The following is a 27,774-nucleotide window of genomic DNA, read 5'->3' on the forward strand; positions in this document are numbered from 1 at the left end:
GGAACTGAGAGGAGGAAACCTACACGTTCACACAGACACGGTGCTATGGACTGGCTGCAAGGATAGCTTGGTGGAGAGAAGCTAGAAGGAAGGTTAAGCTCTAGGAAACCCCACACTTCACGCTTCATTCGAAAGTGTGGGGAGAAACACATTCTGAGACGGCAGAGGCAAATCACACTTCCTTGGGTGCATTTTCATACCCAATGTGGGACTTGAACTCAAGACCCTGATATCGAGAGTCTCATGCTCTACAGACTGAGCCAGCCAGGCATCCCTCCTTGGGGGCAATTTATATGTTGTTTGCATCTCAAGACTGATTTTAAAACAAAACTGGTGTCAATATTTTATTAGAAATGTATTTACAAACTTATTTGTAATTTATATTTATAAACACTTAAAAATCATGTTATACTTATCAACAGTAGCCTCCCAAAGTGGCCAAAGAAGTTATGTTTTTCTCATCATTCCAGATAATTCCATTACCCTTGTCCAACTGTTCTTCCAGTACTGAGGAAACACAAAGGATGCAAAGCCCCTATTTTTAATGTACCCGAATTGTGTAAGAACAGAAAAACAATGTAACAATTTGGATTTAAAATGAGACACAATTGGAAGAGAAGGTGACTCGATGGCAAAGCAGCACAGGAAAAGATGCTCAAACAACATGGATGAATCTCAAAATAAACATGGTGAGTGCAAATAAAGACAGAAAAGAGTACATACTGTATGACTGCATTTATATAAAAATCTAGAAAATGCAAACTAATCTATCGTGACAGAAAGCAGATCAGAGCCCGCCTGGGGATGGAGAGGGGGATGTGGGCAAGGACGGGAGGGAGGGATAATACGGGGCACTGAATATGCTCACCATCTTGATTTTGGTGATGGTTTCATGAGTATATATAGACCAAAACATGAGATTGTAAACTCTAAATATGTGAAATTTATTGCATGTTAATTACACCTCGATAAAACTGTTAAAAATGAAATTTTAAAAATGAGACACTGATACGTAATGTTTGTTAAGGTACTCATTACTTGCTTTTTCTTTCATTTAATATAATTTGTTGAGTGTCTTAACTGCGCCAGAAGATAAAAGAGGAAAGAGATGGTCTGCTTCTCAGTCTAGTAGAGGAGCTAGGCAATGGCCACTCTGCATGATATTCTCGTTGGATGTGCCCACAGGAAGCTAAGAAAATGTCAAGATGTGTGTGTGTGTGTGTGTGTGTGTGTGTGTGTGTGTGTGTTGGGGAAGGCTTTTCAGAGGGCCTTACCCCTGAGCTGAGCTTTGAAGGTTGAGGAGGTGTTAGGGACAGCGAGGATGGGTTGTTTACATGGCTGTGGCTGCAGCTTGCCTTCTTAACCAAGGCCTAGAGAGAGAGAACAAGGCCCTGAGGCAAAAATCATAAAGACACATGATAGCTCAATTGTTATCAGACAGTTGACAAGTCGGCTTTATAGCAAGTGGGTCAATTTTAATAAAGCAAGACCATTCTTTCTTTTAATTAAGAAACAACAGTACACCAACACCAAGCAACAACAGAAAAGAAAATCCAGGTCTACTTTTCATGGCTTATCTGGTTTATCTTAAAGGAATGTAAGGCCTTTTCTGGACTATAGAATATAAAATAATCCAGGAAAAAGAACAAAAAACAAACCCAAAACATTTAAGTTGTACTGTAGAAAATGAGAGAGAGAGGAAGGTGGGATTGGAGAGAGACTAGTTATAGGAATTCAGGCAAAGGATCATAAGGCTGAACTAAGGCAACAGCAGAAGGAATAAAAAGTGCACCAATTTTAAAATTATTAAAGTGGGGAAAGGACATTCAGCAGTCCCTTTAGCCTAGTTCCAATTTTGGTTATGGTGTCTTCACTTTTTTTTTTGTCTTCACATTATTAAGTGCATCTTCAATGAAGAGCACTTAGATTTTTACTGGAAACCCTCTTTTCGTAGAAATGTTAGGCTTGCCTCCTCTCCCTGGTGTCTTGGGCAATAATTGGGATGTTCTTGCTATTCACAGGGATAGAACACAGAAGCCAGTTAAAAACAAGTGTTTGACAAATTGATCTTGAACATGTATTAAGGTTTATTGCTAGTAAGAGAATTGGAGAGTGTGTGGAAATGAGAAGTTATAGTTGAGAAAAAAAGGTTTACACCAGCAGCTAATTTTTTAAAAAAGTAGCTAGTTAATAAATACAGTTTTAGGGGCCCCTGGGTGGCTCAGTCGGTTAAGCATCTGCCTTCGGCTCAGGTCATGATCCTAGGGTCCTGAGAGCCCTGCATTGGGCTCCCTGCTCGGTGGGGAGTCTGCTTCTCCCTCCACTCCTTCCCCCCTGCACATTTTCTCTCTCTTTCTCTCTCTCTCTCAAAAATAAATAAAATCTTTAAAAAAATAAATACAGTTTTATTCACAGACATATTAGTTTTTATAAAGGAAATCTAGGGCAGAGTGACTAGGTGTGAATCCTACCCATCCACAGTAAGTACAGCCATTCATGCAAGGAGCAAATGAGCAGGATGTATCTGGGGTTGTTAACTGGAGTAACAAGTTTCATTCCCTTCTAATAGTTCCTAGAGGGAAAATGAAAAACCCCATAAACCGAGGGCAGAAATGGAGAACAGAAGCAACAAGCTCTAATTTTGAACAGGTGGCTGCCAGATCATTCCCCAAACTGCGGACTAAGATGCAGAAACATGACTTGCCTGTTTCTTCATTTGGGTCAATTTTCCTTTCCCTTTGGCACACCAGAGCGGGTTTTAATTGTTGTCAGGTGGGCTGACGAGTTGATTTTTGGAATATGTCAAGGGTTGGAAGATGGACACATGGGTCCAGAACCTGAGTGACAGAAGTAGCAAATAGATTTATATTGTACATTTATGAAAATTATAAAAGAGGACAAACATTATGATTTAAGCTCAGTTGAAGTCATCAAGGGCTTATACTGTGTCTGTTTCGTTCACCACTCTCTGCCCGGTGCCTAGAAGTGTGTGCAGGGGCTCTGAAGGAATTGCCCCAAGATGTGCCACTTTGGCCTGCGGGTTCTTTCTGAGCTGAAAACAATCGAGGCATAAAAGACTCAGGAAGAAACTGACCTCCCCCTAACTGCCTAAAAGAATTTAAATAGAGGACGTGCTCCAGAAGAAATCCATCACCATAGATAACTACAGCATTAATATGAACTAGGTGTGATAGGGAGGAATTTAGCAAAGTCGGTTAAAATTCCTCTCTCTGTCCCATTGTTTCTGGGTGACCCAGCAAACATTTACTCCTTTTCATCTTCTGTGAATTACGTTCCTCCCCTTTGAAGTCCCAAACTCCCTTCTCCATAGTTCAGGATGACATATAAACCTCCTTTTACCTTTCTGTGTTTGCATCTCTCCTACACCTGGCATTCCCATAGGTACAAAATTCAATTTGGTTTTCTTCTGTTGATGTGTTTCATGTCAATTTAATTCTAAGATCAGCTGGAAGAAGCTTTGAATGGTGGAGGAATGGAAGAGAAACTTTTCTTCTCCAACAAGTGATTGGCACAGAGCAGACGCTCCACCTTCTGACTGCATCTAGCAGAAGTTTGCTTCCCGCGCGACGTCGGGCGCCGGCTCCTCCCTAGGCCCTGCCCCTTTAAGAAAGGTAGGAAAAGGCAGAGGGAGGCTGCTGGGAAGGGGGGCGGGGCGCGCGGTCACGCTCGCCGCCCGGAGCCGTGCGCCTGCCTGCCCGCGGGGGCTCGGGGCGCCAGGTGCGGTTCTAAAGAATGCCGGGAAAGACGCAAAAAGGCGAGTGCTTAGCTTCCTTCGGCGCTGTTGCCGAGCCTGGTAAGGACAAAAGGAGGACTGTGCCTGCCCCTTTAAGACTGAGTCCCGTTCTCCTCGGAGGGAAATAATGTCACGAACACTTTTGAATTGACCCTTTTTAATCCCTCTTCTTTCCTTAATAACAGGTACCAAGTGCCCACCGCATAGTCACGTATTCATAAACGATGCTTCATTGGTGCTGGGGTGGGAGGGGGGGGGCGCCGTGTAGGCGACATGGTGTTCCAGACCAAAATCATCTCATATTTGCTTTGCTTTATTTATAAACTTAGGCTCCTGCGATTCAAGGGCTGACCCAATACTTTCTAATAGAATTAGTCCAGGAAGAAGTTAGGCTGTTAGAGACCCTGGGATCCCGAGGGCATGATGGGGAGATGACACCCACTGCAAGTCTATCCTGAGTTCACACCCAAGTGGCCTGACAGGCATTTTAGCTGCCCTGTGTTTTGATATTTTAATTGATGACGCGTTTAGAAGTGGGAGTTTTTGTGTATCTGGATTATCGTGAGAAATTGGAAGATCTTGCAGCGTGTTCTTACCTGAAAGCAGTTTGCTGGCCCCTCTGCACTGCTCAGAAACAGTCTCCAGGTCGACACAGTCCCCCTGTTATAACCAGTGGCATCACTTACGGATAACTAGACTGGCCGCTGGTAGGTGTTTGAGTTTGGGGCGCCTATTCTAAATAATTTGGGTGAATGGATATAGGACTATTTCAAACATTTATGCAGAACAGGTCAGAGGTCCCAAATAACTGAGCATATAGTTTGTGTTTAAAGTGCTGTTTCTTACTCTTATCAAGGTGTTTTTCTACTGGAACAAGCCTTTTCGGCCCAGGCTTGGTAAAGATGAATCATCAGACATATTTACAGGAAGATATTTTCGAGTTGATATTCTTTTATGACAAATCCATAAAGTTTTAAGAAAAAAATCTGAATCTTGGTTACATTGATGTTTTATGCCACAACAACCGTTACTGAAATAGAGTGTACTCGGTATAATTTGTATACCTTTGTCCACAATTATGGTTTGGTAACCATCGCAACTCTTGGCAAGACTTCATAAAGGCAGGAACTGTGTTGGCCCTGGTAATTGCTTTACCTCAGCGCTAGAGTCTAAGCTTCTGCAAGATGGAGACTTACTTTGTTCACAGTGCCTTATGTGAACTAAGTGGCTAAGTGGCTTATTAAATGTGTGAAAGAACTTTATTTGTGTGTGTGTGAAAGAACTTTAAAGGTAAACCTTATTTTATGTAACAAGCATGTGCCCGAGGTTTTCTCTCAGAATCATATGCTTGTATATTTGTTGTTCTAAATTATTAAAAGGCTTTTGTTGTGAAAGGCTTCCTTTTAAAAGGAAGGTTTTTTTAAAAGCTTCCTTTTAAAAGGTTGGATTTTCCTAAGTTGTTGCAGCAACACTTCCATCTGAAATGGACTTGCACTTGTGAATCATCTGCTATGGAGCTTACCCTGTAATACTTTCTCCCTACCTAATGGGATTTGGAAATGTCAGTGAACCTTGGAATTTTCAGTTTTATTTCTATTTTTAGAGACCCACAGATTCCAGTTGAGATCACCGTGGCAGCCAGACCCTTCCTTCCTCACGAGGAGCAGCCCTTCTTATCAACAGCAACATTGACAGGACCTGTGTTTTGGAAAAGGACCGATGGCTTTGGGCTTGGGTTGGAGAGCATTTGCACCATTTCCCATGAACCACTGTGGTGTCTTTCTGAAAGCTGTGAGAAGCAGTGGTCTTTCCTTGTTTCCCTGGGGCCAGTCCTCTTGGAGAGGAACTGGAAGCTTTTTGGACCCTGAGATGAAAGCTTTCCTGGAGGAGAACACAGAAGTCACCAGCAGTGGCAGCCTCACCCCTGAAATCCAGTTGCGGCTTTTGACGCCCAGATGCAAGTTCTGGTGGCAAAAAGCTGACCTGTGGCCCTACAGCGAACCTTACTGGGCAGTCTACTGGCCAGGAGGCCAGGCCCTGTCTAGGTATTGCCCTAGCTGAAATGGGAAGCTTTAAGGCCCATAGAGATCCTTTCTGTTTTCTGCAGATTCTTTTTTTCAGCCCCTTCCAACTCTGCATTCTCCCTGGTCTTCGCAAAAAAACAGAGTGAAACCCCCAAATTCTTGTTTTCTTAATTTGGAGCAGTTTAAGCAGTTTAAACATACTCCAGGGCTTGGGTTGGAGACCTACTGATAAGACCAGGCTTATCAGGGTATTTCCCCAAATACAGTTCTCTAAGAGAAACCCTAGGATCAGCTGTCAAGACCCTAGATAGCTATGAATGATCTGGAAATTTCACACTATTCTCTGGTTCATGGTTCATAAGGTATGGCCAATGCAGAATTGTTAGATGGTACCTAAAGCCCTAGTTCTTCAGCTCTTCTAGTTTAATCTTGTGAATGTTGCTCCTCGAGCCTCACACTTGCTCCCTCCCTGGAGCCTCACTTGTCTCAGTCTCCCAAAGAATAAGAGATGTGAGTGAGTGGGACCCGTCAGGATTCCTTCTTCTCTAGTGGCTTACTGACATCTCAGGTGAACTCTGGACTTGAATCTGCATTTTTTTGTTTCTTTAAAGTAAGCTCTACGCCCAGTGTGGGGCTTGAACGCACAACCCTTAGACCAAAAGTCTGAGCCAGCCAGGTGCCCTGAATCTGCGTTTTTAAGGTCTCCTCTTCCACCGCCCCCTCAGCCCCCATACTGCAAAAGTGTTGTTTAGGACATTCTCTCACATATTCACACTATACTTTTTATTAAAACACAGCTGCTGAGACAAAGGCAAGAGCTTTTAGTATTTCAATCTGGTTTTTGCTCTTAGATTGGTAAATAATTAAACCTGCTTATATCTTAAGCGTATAGACCTCCGAAATGAAAAGAATAAGGACTTCTCATTTGCAGGAATGGTATGGCCTAACAGAATTAATGTTGTACATAGTTTTAAATGCAAAATAAATAAATGCATATGTAGAGCTTTTCAGAGAATCCTGAAGATTGGAAAGCTTTCTAGGTGTTATCAAACAATTCTGATGTTCTGGTTGTTGCTGCCAAATTTTCAAGCTTTATTCACTTACATCATACCTTAAAAATATTGACATTTTCAGTGATGTCTATTAAAGTGATAGTTTATCGACTTCAAATATAAATACAATCAAATTCCTTAACAGAATCAGAGGTCACAAGTTCATGCACCCACAGATGTATTTTGTTTGGCCTTTACTTGTAAACTTAAAAAATCAGTTGCTAACATTTAAAACTTGGGAAATTCCAAAAAAAAATAAATAAATAAAAATAAAACTTGGGAAATTTCATATAAAAATGTCTGTTTTGAAAAACAGAAATATCTGATAACACAGGATTTCTGCATGACAACAGTGAGCTGAAGATGGGTAGCAGCTTTCCCTTTAGACAGGCCGTGTACCCCTGTACTTTGCCATAATCCCTGATATTCTTCACTTTCTAGTAGTAAGGTCAAGTGTCAGTTGATATTTTTTATTTCAGGGTTTCTCATCCATCTTCAGTGTTTGATAACTATTTAGCCGTGGTCCACATTGTTTGGTTGACCTGGACTTTATCTTACCAGAGAGGTCATTATAATACCATACGCAGTAGGTAAAACCACTCTATGATGAACAATCAATCAAAAGGAGACCAAATTTTGGATCTAGTGATCCTTATTATAGCAATATTTTGTCAGTCTATATTCTTGGTGCTTGACTGTTTCTGGATCATAGGAAGTGCTCATGTTTAAAAAAGACATTTTGCGGGGAGGGGGTAGGGTGTATGCCTGGCTGGCTCAGTTATTAGAGCTCGAGACTTTTGATATTGGGGTTGTGAGTTCAACCCCCATGTTGGGCATAGAGCTTGAAAAAAAAATTTTTTTTTTTTTTTAAATACCTCTTACCGACCTTCTCCCATCTCAGATAGGTCTTTTTGCTTTCTTTCCAAATTAGGTATCTTTTGGATAATCCTGATGTTGTTAGAGGAAAGTCTGTGTTAGATCTTGGGAGTGGCTGTGGAGCTACAGCTATTGCTGCCAAGATGAGTGGGGCATCGAGGATCTTGGCTAACGACATAGACCCTGGTAAGGATTTCATAGTTAAAAATATCTAAAGCTCATGTTTATTTTCTTCCAGGATAAATATCTGTAAATGCCCCAACATATGATAGCTTATTTCCATGTGTATTTTGTAATCTGGTATTGTGAACTTATGTTCAGTGGGACGTTATGTGTGAGGATCCTGTGAGGCCTGAATTGAAGTGCATTTTTCTCAAGAGGATTTGTATTTATGCCTGTCGGATATCCCAAAGTGTACCAAGCTGGGAGCACTTACTGTTAATTTCTGGGTGAGGGATTTCCTGAAATATGTAGGTTGTGTGTATTTGATCCAAAACCCAAGTGAGGAGAGGCCTTGTGTTTTGAGGGAGATTTGATTCCATTAAAACCCAAGTTGAGACTTGGGTCTCAACTGAGACTTAAATTTTATCTGATTTTCTTTTAGTTTTCAATTTTAATGAGGATCCAGCTCTTGAAGATCCTTATTTTATTTTAGTTTAGTTTAGTTTAGTTTAGTTTGAGAGGTGTGGTAGAGAGGGGTAGAAGAAGAGGGAGAGAGAGAATCTTAAGCAGGCTCCACGCCCAGCGCATGAGCCCAATGCAGGGCTTGATCTCACAAGTCTGAGATCATGACCTGAGCCGAAATCAAGAATCAGACACTTAATGGACTGAGCCACCCAGGCGCCCCAGGATCCTTATTTTATGCAGGGGTCTTAGTTCTAACTTGCCAGGTTGCTCAAGCCCAAGGTTTGTTTCCCTGTCTCCTGGACAGCTGTAACAAACCAAACCTCTTGGTTATTAGATCAGCAAATGTTCCTTAAAACCTCCACATTTCTAGGTGTTTTGTATGGTTTGTTTTGTTTTCAGGATATCCATTCATATATTTGAAAATTGCTGTAAATAGTTTATATTGGTAGAAACTTCTTTACCTAAAAAACAACTTTCAACAAAAGGGAAAAAATATCGTTAGGAGATTTTCTAAATTACTTGATTAATAAATAGGGGATTAAAACTGCCTAGCATAAACCAATTCATTTTGTGCTTTTTAAAGTTGCAGGAATGGCTATCACACTGAATTGTGAGTTGAACCAACTGAATCCTTTTCCCATTTTAACCAAAAACATTTTGGACTTGGAACAAGATAAGTGGGACCTTGTTGTGCTTGGAGATATGTTTTATGATGAAGACCTTGCAGACCATCTTCATCAATGGCTGAAGAATTGCTTTTGGACCCACAGAACTCGAGTACTGATTGGTGACCCTGGGCGACCCCTGTTCAGTGGACATAGCATTCACCATCAACTGCACAAAGTGGTAGAATATTCACTTCCAGAGCCTACGAGGAGGGACAACAATGGATTGACGACAAGCACAGTATGGGATTTTCAGCCTTGAGTTGTCCAAGTGCTTCCAGTATGAATATGGCTATGTTTGGGTTTAACCCTAAAAGACCCTCCAGTTTAAAGCATGTAGCATCTCGTTTCCAAAATATCAAGTCTTAAAGTTTTGTCAGCTGTTGTCCTGTAACTCATTCTGCATTATGCCAAATATACAAATGTCTACCTGCAATTTTCTGGTTATACTGCTTAGAATTCTAGAAGGCAATACCAAAATGGTAGCAACATATAATTTAAGTAGTAGAGAGGAATGAGAAAGTGTAGGCGAAGTCTGTTTCTGTAGTTGAGGACAACTATATGATGGGTCTTCGAATGAGACACAATGCAAAATATAGAAGAGTACTGTATTTTTAAAAAAATGACCTGTAAAGATCAGAGCTGCACTTAGTATGGTACAGAGTACGTGAGCTTTGGAGTCAGGCAACTCTGTCACTTTCCAGTTGGAACTTTAAGCTAGTTAAGCTCTCTGAGCTTTAACTTCTTCATCTATAAAACTGTAGCAAACTTAATAAACCTCACCTCAAGGCTATTATATTAAATGAAAGTATAAAGTGCCTCATACAGTATTTAGTACATAATAGGACCTCAACTGACAGTCGTGGGTAAAAATAAAGATTTTTAGAATTTCATATATACTGTGACACCTTTTGATGTCTCTTTATGGTTCACTAAGGTTAGCTAGAAATTGGTTATGTGGGGCGCCTTGGTGGCTCAGTCGTTAAGCATCTGCCTTCGGCTCAGGTCATGATCCTAGAGTCCTGGGATGGAGCCCCGCATCGGGCTCTGTGCTTGGGGCAGAGCCTGCTTCTTCATCTCCCACCCCCCCTGCTTGTGTTCCCTCTTTTGCGGTCTCTTTCTCTGTCATATAAATAAATAAAATCTTAAAAAAAAAAAAAAAAAGAAATTGGTTATGCTACCACTACATGACCCAGGTTGTTAAGGTCTCATATATCAATAAAAATCCAATGACATAAATGAGAATGTGAAGAAGAATATGTACAGTATATCACTATCTATGTAGAAAAGATGTACATATGTACCTACATATGTATATACATATGGAATACATATTTGCTTGCAACATACAGAGCATATCCCTGAAAAGATAAATTAGTAACTGCTAACAGTGGTTGCCTTCTGGGAGGGTACTAGATAGCTGGTAGACTGGGGTGGGAGAGAGACTTAGGTTTTAGTTTTGGGTCTTATAATTCTGTACCATAGATTTTCTATTCTCTAATTCAAAACTAAACACCAGCATTATATGTGTTACAAGTGAAATATAAAATGCAGCCTTTCTAATAATGTACTCTTATGTTCTTATACACTGCTTAGGAATTGTTTATAACATGTGCATTATATATAAACTTTCTAATAATACACGCAAGCCACTGGGATTATGGTGCCAGGGAAATGTGATCAGAGCTATAGTCATACAGCAGAAGGGTGGAGAAAGCAGTTAAGGGCAAGTTGTTGCTTAGACAGGAAAAGAGGATAATTCAATGGGAGTTTGGAAGCTGGGGCTGCAGAAGATCTTGTGATTCTTGAACTTGGAAATCAGAGTTTATTTCAGCCCAGTGAAAACTCTTGTGCATCTAATTCCCATTGGTCTTCTGGGTCTTAAACATTATCAACTCTAAATTTTGATTCAGCCTTTGTTAAAATTAATAGAAATTATAGGTTACAACGGCATTGGATGACATTTGAGAGGAAAGAGTTTTGTTGACAATATCCTTTGAAAATTGAGAGTACTCTGCTGGTTATTGCCCTTCCCAGCAAGATAAGAAGGAGTAAATTACACTCTGGAGCACTGTGGAAATCAACTTGATGAGACAACGAGAAGATTTAAGTTTAAGTTTAAATATCTACAATCCCTGTTTCTGTTATCCTCTCTTGATGATTTATTAGGAGGGCACAAGAAGGTCTTTGAGATAACCAAATGTTACTTAAGATATTTAAAAATCTCCCATGTATAAAATGGTGAGCCTTGAATAACTTCATAGTTTAACGAGCAGGTTTGTATTAAAACCATTCACGTTTAAAGGGGTTATTGATATAGCTGCATTAATTTCTACCATATTTATAAGTGTTTTCTATTTGTTGCCCTAGTTCCTTGTTTCTTTTTTGGTGTTCCACTCTTTTCCTGCCTTCTCTGGTTTTAATTGAGCATTTTATATGATTCCATTTTCTCTCCTTCCTTAGAATATCAATTATACATATTTAAAAAATTGCGTTTGGTGGTTGCCCTAGTTTACATTTACAACTAGTCCACTTTAAAGTAATACTGTACCATTTCATGATTTTCAGTTTGTTCAGCTTTTATCTAATGAGAACAGGAGAGATGACTTCTAATCACTTTAGAACATCAGACTGGAAACTGGAAGTATGGGTATTATTTTTATTTATTCATTTTTCTCCTTTATTTATTTATTTTTTTTGTGTGTTTGTTCAACAAATACTGGGTGCTTATTATGTACCAGATACTGTTTTAGGCACTGGGGAAGAAAAGACAAAAATTCCTGTTTTTATGAAGCTTATATTCTAGGGAGATAGATAATAAAAACAGACAAGATGCCAGATGGTGATAAATGGTAAGGAGAAAAATAGGTCAAAGTGCAAGGTGAGGATGATAGAGATAGGTAGGAATGGGGTACTGAAATTTTAAACAGAAATAGCTAATATAACCAGCAATATAAAAAGGCAAGAATATTAAACTGCAAAGTGCTTTTAGGAAGATAATTCTTTACAGACCCTAAAAAGCTGACACTTTAGATCTTGAAAAAACTTGTTTCCCCAAAACGGGGAAAAGCTACTGACTTTGTTTGATGTTTACTATTAAATTTTACTGAATTTGTCTTTAGAAAAATTTCATAGGTGGAACAAGCCTTACCCATTGAACACATATATACATATGTCCTACCTTTGAGGGGCTATATATCTCTCTCTATATAGATATATAGCTATATATCTACACTACATTTATATATACACCACATTTATAAAGTAATTAGTAGTAAGGTCGAGAAATAGAGTTGAATGTATAAACCCTCCTTCTAAACATGTAGAAGAAATTTACCATACCATACTTCCCTTCTTTTGTACTATATCAGAGTTAAAATAGGAAATCTTTTAAAAAGTCCCACTGAGACAGGCCCATGGCACAGGGAGTATACTGAATTTGGGGTGGTTTAAGCACAGTATATATACTTTGGAGAATTTTGTAATTATAAAAGAGTAATGCAGTTCATTTGAAAACTAAGATCTGTGTTGTTTAGTTCACAATATGAAATCAACAGAACTTTAGGAAACAGCCTCTACAATGATATTTTGTATTTTTACTCATTCTTAAGACGTTCCCGAATGCAGTTAGTTGTTAAGGAGGAAATTTCATAGGTGAATAGCATGTATTGGGGAAAAGTAGCCATGAAAACCAAATAAGTGGCTGGGCAAGGGCCTCACTAACATTCATACGCTGAACGGCTAAGGTATATGATGTCATAGGTTTATGACATTAGTCTATTTTTTTGTTTTATTGAATATTGAATTCTGTGAGGATTTACAGGCCTGATGTTCAGCTCTGCTTTTGACCAATGAGCATTTAAATACTTAAAGAAGGCAGGGGCCAGAAAATTGCTAGGAAGGTAATTAGGCTTTTAGAGATACTAGAATTCTCCTAATGGTTATTCATACTGGTAAATTTCTCTTATGACTGCACAAACAGGTAGGTAGGAGAAGGAAATATCCAGGAAAAACTGGTAATTTAAAACTTTGCTATTTAAGAAGCAAACACAAGACTCCCCTCCCGCCCCCCACCCCAATACATCAGAGGGCATGCTAGGCTTATCACAGTCAAAAATAATGACTCCACAAACAAACAGGATAATAGCACTATTAAAAATGTTTAAGGGCCTGTTAACTTCAAAGCACAAACCACAGTATTGGAAAGCCAATTGCGAAGACCATTGTTTCCCGGAAATGTAGTATGAAGATCATTGCTTTGATAAGCTTCAATGAGCATCAGTAAACAGTCCACGTCACTTGCTTTAGTTTGTTTGGGCCTACTAATTGCTCCAGGACTTCTCGTGAATGATCTACAAAAGAAAACAATGACTATGTGTTAATTCACAATAATCAAAGATATTTAGTATGTCCTCATGTATAAACTAGGGATGATAACTAGGATATCTCATAGGGTCATTGAAAAGATTAAAGGGGATGAGACATCAAGAACTGCAACTAAAAACATTTAATTAGTGGTAACTCTCATTATTGGCTGCAGTGCACATATCATAGTAATACTTGTAAAAAACAGGCATTCATTGTTTTCTCTGTAATTTCATCTTAATTTCACCAGCCAGAGAGTAAAGGTATAATTTCACCATTAACCTGTGTATAAACTTTCTCAGGGTCCTGGCAGGCAAGAGACACACTAATGTGGTGTGCTTGAACAGGGTTTAACACAGCAACTATTTACAAAGGAGTGAGCAGGATTAAGGAAAGCCAATAGGTGTGGTAGGATACTTTGGGAAGCTGCAACATGCCCAAAATGGTTAGGGGAGGGAGCAATAACTAGAATAGGACAACTTGACCTGTAGGTAAACATTTTCCATGTCACTCAATACTATTATGAAGCATGATTTTTAATAGATAACTATCATATGAATTCATTATAATTTAACCAATCTATATTATTGGACATTTAGATGGTTCTCAATTATTCACAATGTATAGTAGTGATTTTAATATGGTTTACATTTCTTTTGCAAAGTCAATTTTATAATGTCTTTTAAAAATGAGCTAAAGCAAAAATACTGATAAAATGCTACTACTTTAAAAATTATTCATACGTTTACCAAACTTGTTTAATAGATACAGCCCATGTTGTACATACAACAGCTCTCCAAACTACTCTTGGAAATTTTCTAGTTTAGTGGGTGTGATGTGGTTTTGGAATATAGGTGAGGTTCTGTAGGGCAGGTCCAGAGCTGATGACCAAAAACAAATTCTTAAGCGATGCCTGGGTGGCTCAGTGGGTTAAGCGTCTGCCTTTGGTTCAGGTCATGATCTCAGGATCTTGGGATCAAGGCCCGCATCGGGCTCCCTACTTAGCGGGGAGTCTGCTTCTCCCTCTGCTCCTCCCCCTGCTCATGCTCTCTCTCTCACTCTCTCTCTAATAAATAAATAAAATCTTAAAAAAAAAAAGAATTCTTGAGACAGCTTTGGTGCAGAATGGTGGTTTATTAAAGCATGGTGACAGGATCTGTGGGCAGAAAGAGCTGCTACGCTGGGGGCTTGAGGAGTGGCTGATTATATACTCGGGAGTTGGGGAAGTAAGGAAAAGGGAGGTTTCAAAAGAACTTTCATCTGCTAAAGACGACCCACCTACAAAATACCTACAAGAGGCCAGAGGCCTTGCCATTGTCAAGTTAAGGTTGTTTTCCCCTCTAGCAAGTTATAAACAGTAAGATAGCTGGGAGATCCCTGGAAGAATGTCACACATGTCCCACCCAGGAGTGGGGGGTGGGGGTAGGGGTTGCAGAGTGTCAGCTTGGGCTTTGTCTTCAGCTAGCCTTCTGCTCCCTCGTCAGTTGTTAGAATTATAGACTTCACAAACCTATAGAAAAAAAAGTGGGCCCAACATATGGTTTCTAAATTTTATTTTAAACAAAACAAAAATAAGCCCAACTACCAAGACTCAGTGCAAGCAAGAGAACCAGTATTACCCTGATACTAAAGCCAAATAAAGTCATCACACACATACAAAGCTATAGACTAATATTTCTTATGAATATGTATTTAAAAATCCTCAACAATACACTAGCAAATCAAATCTAGCAACATATAAAAAAGCTTGTATGCCATGATCAACTGGGATTTATCCCAGGAATGAAAGGTTGGTTTAACATCTGAAAATCAGTTAACGTAATACACTTTATTGGTGGGCTATTGCTACTGTAATAAATTACTACAACCTTATTGGCTTAAAGTAAAACAAATTTATTATTGTATAGTTTGGAGGTCAGAATTCCAAATTAGGCCTCATTGGGCTAACTTGGATCAGCACTCCTTTTTGGAGGCTCAAGGAAGAGAATTCACCTCCTTGACTTTTCCAGCTTCTAGAGGCCACCATGTTCTTTGCATTCCTCCACATTCAAAATGAACAACAGTGGACAGAGTCCTTCTCATGCTGTCAACTCTATGATTCTCCTTATGCCTGCTTCCTCCCCTTATAAAGACCCTTATGATTACTCTGGGCCCACCTGGATAATCCAGGATAATCTCCCTATTTTAAATTCAACTGATTAGCAACTTTAGTTCCATTTGCAGCATTATAGAATCTAACATGTTTAGGTTCTGGGCATTAAAACGTAGACATCTTTGGTTGGGGGTATTATTCTGCCTACAACTTATACCATATCGATAGAATAAAGGACAAAAACCCCATGATCATCTTAATCGACACAGAAAAAGCATTTGACAACACTCATGGTAAAAACATTCAACAAATTAGGAACAGAAGGGAACTTCTTCAACCTAATTGTGTCTATGAAAGAACTAAAGTTTTATTTAACATCATACTTTATGATGAAAGACTAATGTTTTCCCCCTAAGATGAGAAACAAGGCAAGGATGTCTGCTCTTCCCACTTCTTTTTTTTTTTTTAAGATTATTTATTTATTAGAAAGAGAGCATGTGTGCACGTGCACACAAGTGGGGGCAAGGAGGGGGTGGGTAGGGACAGAGGGAGAGGGAGAAGCAGACTCCCCACTGAGCAGGGAGCCAGATCCCAGAACCCCGGGATCATGATCTGAGCTGAACGCAGCTGCTTAACCGGCTAAACCACGCAGGCACCCCTGTTCTTACCCCCTTCTATTCAGCATTGCATTGGAGGTTCCAGCCAAGGAAATTTGAGAAGGAAAAGAAATAAAAGGTACTCATGCTGGAAAGAAAGAAGTAAAACTATCTTTGTACATTATGTAATATATACAGAATGTCCTGTCTAATTACAGAATGTCCTAAGGGATCCACTAAAAAATTAGAACTAATAAATGAGTTCAGCAAAGTTGCGCAGTACAGGATCAATATACAAAGTCAAATGTATTTGTATACACTATCAATGAACAATCCAAAAATGAAATTAAGAAAAGAATTCCATTTACATTACCATCAAAAAGAATAAAACACTTAGGGATAAATTTAACAAAAGAAGTGAAAAACAGTCTGAAAACTATAAAACACCGTTGAAAGAAATTCAAGATCTAAATAAATGGAAAGACATCTGTGTTCATAGATCAGAAGACAATATTAACATGACAATACTCCCTAAATTGATTGCAGATTCAATGCAATCTCTTCCAGAATCCCAGTTGTCTCTCTCTCTCTCTTTTTTTTTAGAAATTGACAACATGATCCTAATATGTATCTGGGAACTTAAGGGACCCAGAATAACCAATACAATTTTAAAAAGAATAAAATTGGAAATGTATACTTCCCAATTTCATTCTAGTTGGTGTTTTTAGGATCATTTTGGCATTTTTACTAATTATGAAGATGTTATCAAACATACATATTTGTTTTCTGACTATATTTGTGTCATCCTTCTGTAGAAATTTATTATTACACATAAGTAGGATGACATTTTTCCCTCCAGTAAACCATACAGTATATTTTTAGGTAATTTTAAAATTTGGATGCTAGATGGCAGTATTACATTACTCAAAGTCTCCTCAGGCAACTTTTTCTGGAGAAAATACAGAGTATTTAGGATTGAGACTTTGAATAGTAGGAATAATCAATGCCTGTGAGTTTATTATGCTATAAAGAGAAACTGTGGGTTCTCTAAGTATTTAGTGATCCCTTGCCAGAGCACTGTAGAAACTGCAGGGGAGAAAAAATCATTTTCCTTCTACTCTTCTGAGTTCTTGGCTGAGACAGCCCCCCCCCCCCCATAAAAGATTAGCCAGAGAAAAACAAACAGCTTAGCAATATGTATACTTCGTGTATGCATGAGAGATACCCAGGGAAAATGAGTAAATTCCCTGAGACAGCCCTAGCCACCACCTTAAATACCATCTTCAGCTAAAGACATAAGAAAGATATTGGGGTGGGGCAGGGTGGGAAGGCCAATCATAGGAGGTTATTAGAAAAAGCACAGCAAAAAAGTAAAGGTAAAGTTTGCTATACAGATTTATGTTAGTGTCTTCTCCACTGATAAGATTCTCTTGTGATTTAGAGTCACCCTTTTCTTCCTAGTATAGAGAGAGGGATACTTACAAATGGAGGTTTTTCTTTATAAATGCAAATTTCTCTTACAAAAGGGTAACTTCTCCATATTTGGAGCTTCTCTAGTGTCTGCTGTTTCTCAAAAATAATCAGCTCAAAATGTCCTTGTCCTGAAGAAGCATACTGGTGTGGCATATTCTGCCACCCTTCCAAACACAGACTCTCAAGATTGAAAAAGACTCAAAGTCATTAGTACCAATCACACCGCTGTTGCTTGATGTCACTCTCCTATTTCCCTCCCTTTTCTAGTAATGGTTAAGCCACCTGACACCAACGACTCAGGAAATTCCTCCCGCTGGGGAAAGAATTAAAGATTGTGGATCAGGTGACTTACTTCTAGTTTTTACTTCTAGTTCTACTATCAAGTATTTCCACTTAAGTTCATTCTTGGTTCTCTTATCCTTAAAACAAGGGTGTTGTGTAGATTAAGTCTAAGAAAGATTTTACCATCTCTCAAAATCTATGATTAACAGAGATGGAGACTACTTTTTCAAAGAGATACATGGCAGGGCCTTTTAGAGCACCAAGAAAAAGAAGAAACTGTGGGAAATAGAAATTAACTTAATTTTAAAAATGATTAAGGAAAATGTAATTTAGATTTTTTTGTGGAATACACAGTGAAAAAAGGAAGGCTGGCAGATTTTTACAAACAATGGTCAAAATTCTAAAGCTTCATTACAGTGTCTGGAATAAAGAAATTCTGTGGCATGGAATCAGTAATGAATGAATAAATAATGATGAGGTAACAATAATATAGGATTTAGAGAAAGTGAAACAAAATAATAAAAGAGTTGTCCTTTAAGCAAGGAATCAATTTTAACTAAAGGAAATTCTGAAGCAAACCACTTGGGTCTTAAAATACTTTTGTTTTGGGCTCTATGTGGTAAATATCGATACATTTACAATCTAGGAATCTAAGTAAAGAAATTCCTTGTATAGTAATCAGGCTGAAACAAATCCTCACATATGACTTAAAATTTGGGTCAATTCAATCAAAGGTGGCAGACTCCATAACTAAAGTTATGGCTAAGAAGAAGTTTATGTTGGTTTTTCCTGCCTTTCAGTGTAAAACATAAATTAATCTAGTACTGTCTTATTGCTGTATTGTGCTTCTAAAATCTAAACTCCCACGCCTGCAAATGCTGTGAAACATGTTTAGATAATTATGAGAAACCGAAATGCATGTCTACTGTAGGAGATTAGTAAAGGTGTGTGAGCTGAACTTACTGATAATCACTGCAGACATAATTGAATTAAAAAGGATTTAATAAATTGTAAAATTATTTTCCTGCTTCCGGAACATCTATAGACATAACTGAATTAAAAAGAATTTAATAAGTTGTAAAATTATTTTCCTGCTTCCAAAACATCTATAAAAAGTACATTGTGTCAAAGAACAAAATTCAACCAAGTAAATTATACGCTTTATTAATTGATTCATGAATCAGGCAGCATCCCATCTAGCAAGTAGAGAGGAGCTCTAAGGAGTTGTACAAAATGGAAGATTTTTATAGGAAGGAGAGTAGGGCAAGAAGTTATTAGCAAAAGAAAAGTAGGGATTGGTTCAGGCAAGGTCATCTTCTCATGGGGGAAAGACAAAGTGTCCTATTAGGAGGATTACCTAACCTTTCTTTGAGGGGATGAAGAGGGCCCATGTGACAGATTACCTCATTGGTGCTGACCCGAAAATTTTACATTGATTGTCTTAAATTTCACTCCTTGGAGAAACCGAAACTGCAGTTAAGTCTAAATTTGTACTGGGGTAAGTGAAGTGAACCTACCTTGGGTCTGTGGTTTTCTTTCTAAAAATTATAATTTACAATATTTTAAATAGCAGCTTAGTTTTTGTTTTATTTTCTGCAGAAATAAAATCAGGGTGTTTCTAACAGTTTCAAGACCTGAGTTATAATGTGAAGTCCTGTTTATAGTCTGACTTTAAGAAATTTATAAAATACTTAGAATTATAGTGGAGAAGATAATCCTATTAATTTAGGGGATTTGAGGGGAAACTATAGTGCCACTGTCAATTTGGGGGTCAGATTGCTTTGAGGATAACATTACAATTGAACATCCTTATATACATATATTTTTATGAAAAATAAATCATATTGTCTTATATAGTCATGTATAAGCAACCACATAAATATATAAGCATGAAGATAAATGTTATATAAGGTATCATAAAAGAAGAAAAATCTTTCATTTACCAGGCCAAACCCCCTCTCCCCAAAAACCATTTATCTTCTTTGGAGAAAAAAATTAATGCAAATTAAATATAAGGTGAATATATTACCCCATTTTATTTTCATTTAATGATGGTAGCAAAAATATACAATGGTAGTAGTGCTGACAGGAAAGGGGGAAGAGTAGAGATGATCTGGGTAGCTGAAAAACTTCAGCTTCTTCTCTTCACGAACCTTTATTAATAAAGCAATGGTAATATGAACTCTTTTGCATTATTATCAGATCTCCCAACTTCATGACTAACAATTACACACAAGGGCAAGTTGAGGTCCATAAAAGTGTTCTGTGCTAAAAAAAATTTTGGGAAATGCTTGGATAAAGACAGTTAAACAAGTTTCTTAGCTATAGTATTTCTCAGACTCTTTGACAAATTAACATTCATTATAGTAGTATGTTGCATTTCCTAAACTTTTTGGACACACAAACACTTTTAGTTCTGGGGTATCTGGGTGGCTCAGTTAAGTATCTGATTCTTGGTCTCAGCTCAGGTCATGATCTCAGGGTCATGAGATCGAGCCCTGCAATGGGCTCTGAGCTCAGCATGGAGTCAGCTTGATATTCTCTCCACCTCCCTCTCCCTCCACCCCTTCCCCTGCTCATGCATGCTCTCTCTCTAAAATAAATAAATAAATAAAATCTAAAAAAAAAAAAAAAAGCCACTTTTAGTTCTATGCTATTATTGGGGGAGAAAAATTTTCCTCTATTTAAGATTCTTCTGGCTGCAGTCTGAATTAAACAGGATATAGATTAACAGGAAAAACATCAAATTTAATTTGCATGTATGGAGGTCTCAAAGATATGGGACCTAAGAAGTGACCAAGACAGATAGTTTTATACAGAGAAACAAATTTTTGATGAACTGACAGGACAAAGAAAACTTATGTTTGGGAGCTTCAATTAATAAGGAATTCTAACAGAATAAAGCTGGGGTTGTAAATTAGTAAAAGTAACAAGGTTTGTTTATATAGACTTCTTAGGCCCTGAATTCCCCATCTCTGATGATAAAGATGTTTTTCTAGCTCCTGGTGCCGGGAGGGTACCTTTCACATGGGAGATTTGTTTCCTCCTTTTGGGAGACAAAAGAAGGTCAGAGTGTTTTTCTTGCACTGACTGTTTCTTAAGTAGCTTTAATTCAAAATAATAAATATACTCCATGGCTTATTTTGGGGTGGCCTGCCCTAAGCTCCAACACTATACTTATGGTATTTTCTAGAACATCATACCATGTCACTGTAGTTAAGGGATTTCAGGGCAGAGCAAGGAAAAAGACATGACCACAAGGTGGCAGTAGGACCCAAGAAGCTTTATTTGGGCAGCGCTTTGACAGATTTGCTTTCAGAAGTCCCTCACAGCTTGAGACCTTCCAAAGACAACAATGTGTGTGTGTGGGGGGGGGGGGGGGGGGGGGGGGCGGGTGCAGCACTACTGAGAAGGGAAGGAGGGTAAAGGAATTCCCAGAGGACTGAAGAGGAGGTTTCTGTGTCATGATGGTGCTCCGCATCAAGAGAAGGAGTCTCTGGGTCAGGGAGCTCCAAAGGGCAAGAGTGGCTTGAGCGCAGTTTTTCAGGGTATGCAGAACAGGCAGGCTCTAGATGGCTAAAAATCTGCTTCTTTAGGCTGTTTTTAAAATCATTGAATGAAAAAATATTTGACGTCAGTGGGCTTTTGAACTAATAGTCCCAATCTGCTGTGAAGAAATCCTGGGTTGCTCAGTCAGTTAAGCATCTGCCTTTGGCTCAGGTCATGATCCCAGGGTCCTGGGTTCAAGCCCTGCATCAGAGCTCCCTGCTCAGCAGGGAGCCTGCCTCTCCCTTTCCCTCTGCTGTTCACCCTGCTTGGACTCTCTCTCTCTCAAATATATAAAATCTTAAAAAAAAAAAAAAAGAAAGAAAAGAAAGAGGCCATCTTTGGTTCATTTACATAGCAGTAACAGTTGGTTAAATGCTGGCCTAGATAATCTTATAGGTCAAAACTACTATTATTCTATTCCAAGTATTTTGAACTCCTGTCATTTTAATGTCTACTTTCATTTCTACTAAAGTTACATGAAAATATAAGAAATGATTTGAAAGGGATATTGTGTTCCTGCTCCAAGTGCTAAAGTTAACTGATAATCGTTCTTTACTGTAAAGCAATGGTTCTCAAAGTGTGGTCTGTAGGTCCTACAGTCTGAGACCCTTTTAGGGTTGTGAGCTAAGACAGTCACTTTATTCATGGAATATCATTTTTACTTGAAAGAACAGCTGACAACCTAAGGTTATTCAGACTTGGGTACTTGTCAGACTCTTTCTTTCTTTCTTTCTTTTTTTTTTTTAAGATTATTTATTTATTCATTTGACAGAGAGAGAGAGAGCAAGAGAACACAAGCAGGGGGAGTGGCAGGCAGAGGAAGAAGGAGAAGCAGGCTCCCCACTGAGCAGGGAGCCCATGTGGGGCTCAATCCCAGGACCCCAGGATCATGACCTGAGCTGAAGGCAGATGCTTAACTGACTGAGCCACCCAGGTGCCCCCATTTTTTAAAATTTAAAATTAATTAAATTAATTAAATTAAATTAAATTAAATTAACATATATAGTTAATAACATAATATAGTGTATTGTTAGTTTCAGAGGTAGAGTTTAGTGATTCATCAGTTGCATGTAACACCCGTGGCTCATTACATCAAGTAATGCCTATCACCCAGTTACCCCAACCGCCACCCACCTCCCCTCCAGCACAGATCATTTCTTGAAAAGGAGCAAAATGAGCCTGTTGCTTCAGAGAAAACAAATGTCAGAGTTTGTTGTGAATGATGAAATTTTAGCTTTCAGATGAATTTTGGAAAAATGTAGCTGCCATTATGATCTTGACAACTACCTGATGGTGCTGTTAACAAATGAGATTTTTTTGCTATAATAAAATGTGTTGACATTGGAAGACCCATATTACTAAGAGAACCAATATTTTCCAAACTGCCAATGCATGATATTACAAAATCACGTATGGGTAAAAGATCCAATCAAAATACAAGACAGACCAATGGACTGTAATATGAGTATACAAAAATTTCATTGATATATTTTCAACTTCCATACTGCAACTAACCTTTAAGAAATGACCACTTACTGAGTTTGGGGGTAATATCAAAGAAGAGTGTCCACAGGGTAACCAGAAAGATAATGAAGGTAAAATTAGCAAAGGCTGAATTTATAATATGCCTAGCCAAGTTATCCTGAGACAAATATAACAGAACATTAAAAGAGAACTATTTCAGCTAAGGTTCCAGGACTAGAGGTACCAGCTACTTTCTCATTCCAGTGAGATTCCAGACTACCTATATTTGACTTGGAAATGCTTGGCTGAAATCTGATTTTGGAATCCATGGCACTTCATCCATTTAAAGATACGAAAGTGTTAAAGTGAGAAGGGATGGATAGCTGGAAATTGAAGAAAGGATCCCTTTCAAGATAGCTGTGATTGGAGTTCTGGAAAGAGGGCTGGAGGTGCTTCCTTTTCTGTTCAAGCCTAGTGAAAGGGCAGTCTAAGGAGATTGGTTGGAGAGTCTGATATGTCCCTTGGAGCTTGGGGGACACAGGACACTAAAGCAGACCCACATCTGAGAAAACTAAAGGGCAAAAGGCTATGGCAAGAGTCTCTGCAGCTAAAGAGAAGACTGGCGTTGGGATGTACCTGCACTCTCATTGCCTAAAGTATGTGTTTCCTGTGGACAGATGAGGGCTGCCATGGGGTTGCCTTATACTTTGCTCATGAAAGGAACCCAGCTAAGTTAGGAAACCTGAGCAGAAAGAGACTGACGGTGTATTACTGGATGCCTGGGGACAGAGGAAGAAAATAGTAGCTACTAACCAGAAGAGACATGCTGGCTTGAATCAAGAGAACTGCAGATAGGACATACATGAAATGATGAGGGGCTGGTAGGAAGTTGGCCCTGAAGAACCCCAAAGTGCCCCACTTTTGAGAGAGTACGGATCAGCTCACCCACAGGGCCCAGAGTGCTGGCACTTGATCACAGAAGTCAAGTAAGACTTTTCCTTCCCTTACCTCTGTTCCTGCTTATCCCAGTCCCACACTGCACTAACGTTGGTGGGGTCAGAAACCACGGTGGGCAAGCTGGGGAAGGAAGAAGGGAAGTGAGGGATGGTAAAATACAGAAACCAACAACATCCCCTTACCCACTGCAGCCAAATATGAGCTGACTGGAGGAGCAAAAGCTTTAACTTGGACTTGTTTGGAGTACTGCATGGACCTAAGACATTTTAATTACTGAAATGAGAGGTTTCAGTGATATGAAATGGCAAGACATTTTAACTATCTGAGAATGATAAGTCAATGGCACCTGAGATTTCATCTGGCAGTAGGGAAAAATTAGCCTCTTTAGAGCAGATTTGTAATAAAGTAGTGTGAGGAAAATAGAGTCGCTTTACGAGTACCTCTTGCTTGTTCAATATATTGATCAAATGCACACATAGCTCAGTGGATAGATATACACACCTTGACTCATATTCTGGAAAGATTATGAAAGATTGCTGTAATTACATTCCATATACTGTGATCGCCTTCATCTTAAAATAAGAGCCTACTGATTAGAATACAATTTTCTGCCTTGTTTGATGACCAGAGAACCTCTGTTTGCTTTCTCACAACCCCCAGGATAATGTACGCAGGTATCAATCCCTTGCACTCAGTTCCATAAGTTTTTCTTGTTCTAAGTAATTTTCTTTAAATTATTATTACTAATTTTAATAGATAAAATCATCCACATGATACACAATTCAAAAGGGACAAAGGGCGTATAGTGCAGGCTTTTTCCTACTCTGGTCCCTCCATAACTCTCCCTGGAGAGCACTGTTCACAGTTTGTAATGTCCTTTTTGGCTTTAGTTTTTTGAGAAATGTCTTGGCCCAAAAGATTTAGTCTTCATTATAGATGTCACTGATACCAAACACAACCTGTTGTAGGCTTGGTTTACATTGACAGTCCAAACATAAGAAAGAACAGAGGTTGTTAAGAGGACTTCTAAGATCATAACTCAACCTAGAGAGTAACTGTTTAGACTGTAATTAGAGACATGAGTTGGAAGGACTGGGCATCCGTGCTGACTTACAAGTCAGGTACAGGTTATACTGTGTTATGTGGCCCACTGCAGCAAAAGGGCTGAGGTGCTGTGGTTTCAGGACACGGTGATATATAGTATTGTGGCTCTTTTTTTCCCATAATAATATAGTATTTTATCCATTATTTTATATAAATTATGACACCAAAATAATATTTTTGCAATTTTAAATTTTATGTTCTTATATATCACTATTAGCTCTATTAGATTTTATAAGTAACAAAATATTTTTTAAAGATTATATTTTTATTTATTTGAGAGAGAGTGAGAGAGAGAGACAGCACAAATGGGGGGAGGGCCAGGGAGAGGGGGAGAAGCAGACCCTCTAATGAGCAGGGAGCCCGACGTGGGGTTTGATCCTAGGATCCCAGGATCACGACCCAAGCTGAAGGCAGACACTTAACCAACTGAGCCACAGAGGTGTCCCTAAGTAATAAAATATTTTTAAAGGTAAAATCTTTTTATTTTACTATCTTTAGTAGTCCTTTTTTTTTTTTTTTTTTTTAAATAGGTTCCACACCCAGCATGGAGCCCAGCACAGGGCTTGAACTCACAGCCATGAGGTCAAGGCCTGAGCTGACATTGAGAGTCAGACACTTAACCAAATGAGCCACCCAGGTGCTCTCTTTTTTCTTTAAATTTTTTTTAATTGGAGTGCAGCTGACACATAATATTACATTAGTTTCAGGTGTACAACATAGTGATTCAACATCTCTCTCTATGTTATGCTTTCCTCACCACAAATGTAGCTACCATCTGTCACCACACAACAATATCCCTGGTTATATTCCCTATGCTGCACCTTTTATTTCCAGTATCATGGCTCTTACACAGACCAAATGGGGTGTGACTACTTTGTTCTCCTTCAGTGAAGTATCTATCACATTAGCCTAAGAGTCCACATTGGTCTGAATCTCAATGGCTACAGTTTGATGAGATTAGTCAACAGGTCATTTAGCATATTTAATAGATGTAATATTATAAGCTTGATTTTTTTTTGTCTACACAAAACATCATGTTTATTATCAGGACCACTACCATCATCATCATGACTGACATTTATTGAGCTTTCACTATGTGCTAGCCACCGTATAAAGTGCTGTCAGATAATTATCATGACTAAGCTTATGAGGTAGGTACTGCTATTATATCCATCTTACAGATGAGGAAACTGAATAATGGAATGGGTTGAGTAGTTAAGGTCACACAGTTATTAAAAGATGAAGCCAGGATTTGAACCCAGCCAGTCTATCATACTAACCTGTTATTAGGGGGCATCCATGGAAGAGTAATATACGTATCTGAGGACAGCAAGTGAGGACAGCTTCTACAGCCTCATCAGTCAGATTCACACAATGTCCCATGTGAATCTCCTATTTAAAAAGAAAGAAAGCATAGTCAAAAGAAAAAACAGGTATGATGACAGCATGAAAAAGCCTGGGAAATACTCTGATACAAAAAGAACCAGGGGCATCTAGCTGGCTCAGTCGGAGGAACATGAGACTCTTGATCTCAGGGTCATGGGTTCAAGCCCCATGTTGGGCATAGAGATTACGCAAATAAATAAAACTTAAAAAACAACAAACAGGGTGCCTGGGTGGCTCAGTCGGTTAAGCATCTGCCTTCAGCTCAGGTCATGATCTCGGGTCCTGGGATCAAGTCCTACATTGTCAGGCTTTCTGCTCAGTGAGGAGCCTGCTTCTCCCCTCCCTCTCTTCCTCTATGCGTGCTCTCTCTCTCAAATAAATTAAAAACAACAACAACTTAAAAACAACAAACAAACAGAACCAAATATCTACTTGCAAGAAACATTCAATAGAAAGGACTAATGTAAGTAAGTATGCAGTAATTTGGAAGTACAGATGATTTAAAAGTTAAGTGCCCAATCATTTTATATAGACATATTGCAAAATCTATTAAAGCTGAAGATAAGTATACCCCAGAACCCAGCAGTTCCAACTGAAAATGTCCACTATACACGGAGTAACTCTTGCATATGTGCCCAAGGAAACAATTTATAAATGTGCTCATTTTAATATTATTTGTAATAGTAAAAAAGTGGATAATGGGTAAACAAATGGTGGTTTATTAATGGAACAGATGAAACAGTTAAAATGAAAAATAACTACTTGTATTAATAGACATAAATCTCAAACATAATGTTAGTTCAGGCACTTCGGAAAACAGTATTGTCATATCTTTTAAAGCTTAATGTGTATTTATTATATGACCCAGCAATCTCATTCCTAGGTGTTTATCCAAGAAAAATGAAAATGTATGTCTACAAAAAGACTTGTACACAGATTTCTATAGTAGTATTTATAACAGTCCAAAATTAGAACCACCCAAATATCCATCAAATGGTACATTCACCAATTCTTTTTTTTTTTTTTTAAGATTTTATTTATTTATTTGACAGAGAGATAGCGAGAGAGGGAACACAAGCAAGGGGAGTGGGAGAGGGAGAAGCAGGCTTCCCGCTGAGCAGGGAGCCCAATGCAGGGCTCGATCCCAAGATCCTGGGATCATGACCTGAGCCGAAGGCAGATGCTTAACGGCTGAGCCACCCAGGCGCCCTGTACATTCACCAATTCTGAACAAACTGTGTCATATCCACACTATGGAATACTACTCAGCAAAATAAACAAATAAATAAAAGGAATGAAATAGTAACACATGCAACAACATGGATGAATCTCAAAAACATTGTGCTAAGTAAAAGAAGTTTAAAACATAAGACAATACTTCATCTTGTTTATGGATCTATATCTCTATGTGTCTATCCACATATAGGTAAATGATGCAAACATGCAAGGAAAAATACACAGGTGGCTTTAGAATAGTGGTTACTTTGAAGGAAGAAAGAGAATAAATG

General features: G+C 38.6%; 2 protein-coding genes across 7 annotated transcripts in view; one reads left to right on the forward strand and one right to left on the reverse strand.

The window, feature by feature from the left end:
* Positions 1-3,664: 3,664 nt before the first annotated feature.
* On the forward strand, positions 3,665-11,423 carry ETFBKMT (electron transfer flavoprotein subunit beta lysine methyltransferase). The gene is made up of 4 exons (XM_008683458.2): positions 3,665-3,814; positions 5,358-5,799; positions 7,762-7,892; positions 8,917-11,423. Exons 2-4 carry the CDS (start codon positions 5,474-5,476, stop codon positions 9,258-9,260), a joined length of 801 nt encoding a protein of 266 aa, XP_008681680.1. The 5' UTR covers positions 3,665-3,814; positions 5,358-5,473; the 3' UTR covers positions 9,261-11,423.
* A 1,716-nt stretch (positions 11,424-13,139) lies between these two features.
* The window catches only part of AMN1 (antagonist of mitotic exit network 1 homolog), a 49,237-nt gene continuing 34,602 nt past the window's right edge, over positions 13,140-27,774 (reverse strand). For 2 of the 6 annotated variants that reach the window (XM_008683459.2, XM_040642309.1), the window contains exons 6-8: positions 26,161-26,272; positions 23,828-23,896; positions 13,140-13,350 (exon numbers count right to left, since the gene is read on the reverse strand). In XM_008683459.2, the coding sequence (XP_008681681.1) occupies positions 13,277-13,350; positions 23,828-23,896; positions 26,161-26,272 (255 nt within the window). In that variant the 3' untranslated portion in view covers positions 13,140-13,276. Of the gene's footprint in view, positions 13,351-14,571; positions 14,874-21,068; positions 21,404-23,827; positions 23,897-26,160; positions 26,273-27,774 lie in introns of those variants that run through there. The other 4 variants (XM_008683461.2, XM_008683460.2, XM_040642310.1 and 1 more) reach the window with 4 other exon arrangements.

Source organism: Ursus maritimus, unplaced genomic scaffold (genome assembly GCF_017311325.1).
Source record: "Ursus maritimus isolate PB19 unplaced genomic scaffold, ASM1731132v1 scaffold_26, whole genome shotgun sequence".
In the NCBI taxonomy this organism is placed as follows: Eukaryota; Metazoa; Chordata; class Mammalia; order Carnivora; family Ursidae; genus Ursus; species Ursus maritimus.

Coding starts and splice junctions, on each gene's coding strand:
- ETFBKMT (XM_008683458.2), top strand. CDS start 5,474: ATGGCTTTGGGCTTGGGTTGGAGAGCATTTGCACCATTTCCCATGAAC. Junction 5,800..7,761: donor GGAGGCCAGGCCCTGTCTAG/GTATTGCCCTAG, acceptor TTTCCAAATTAG/GTATCTTTTGGATAATCCTG. Junction 7,893..8,916: donor GGCTAACGACATAGACCCTG/GTAAGGATTTCA, acceptor TGCTTTTTAAAG/TTGCAGGAATGGCTATCACA.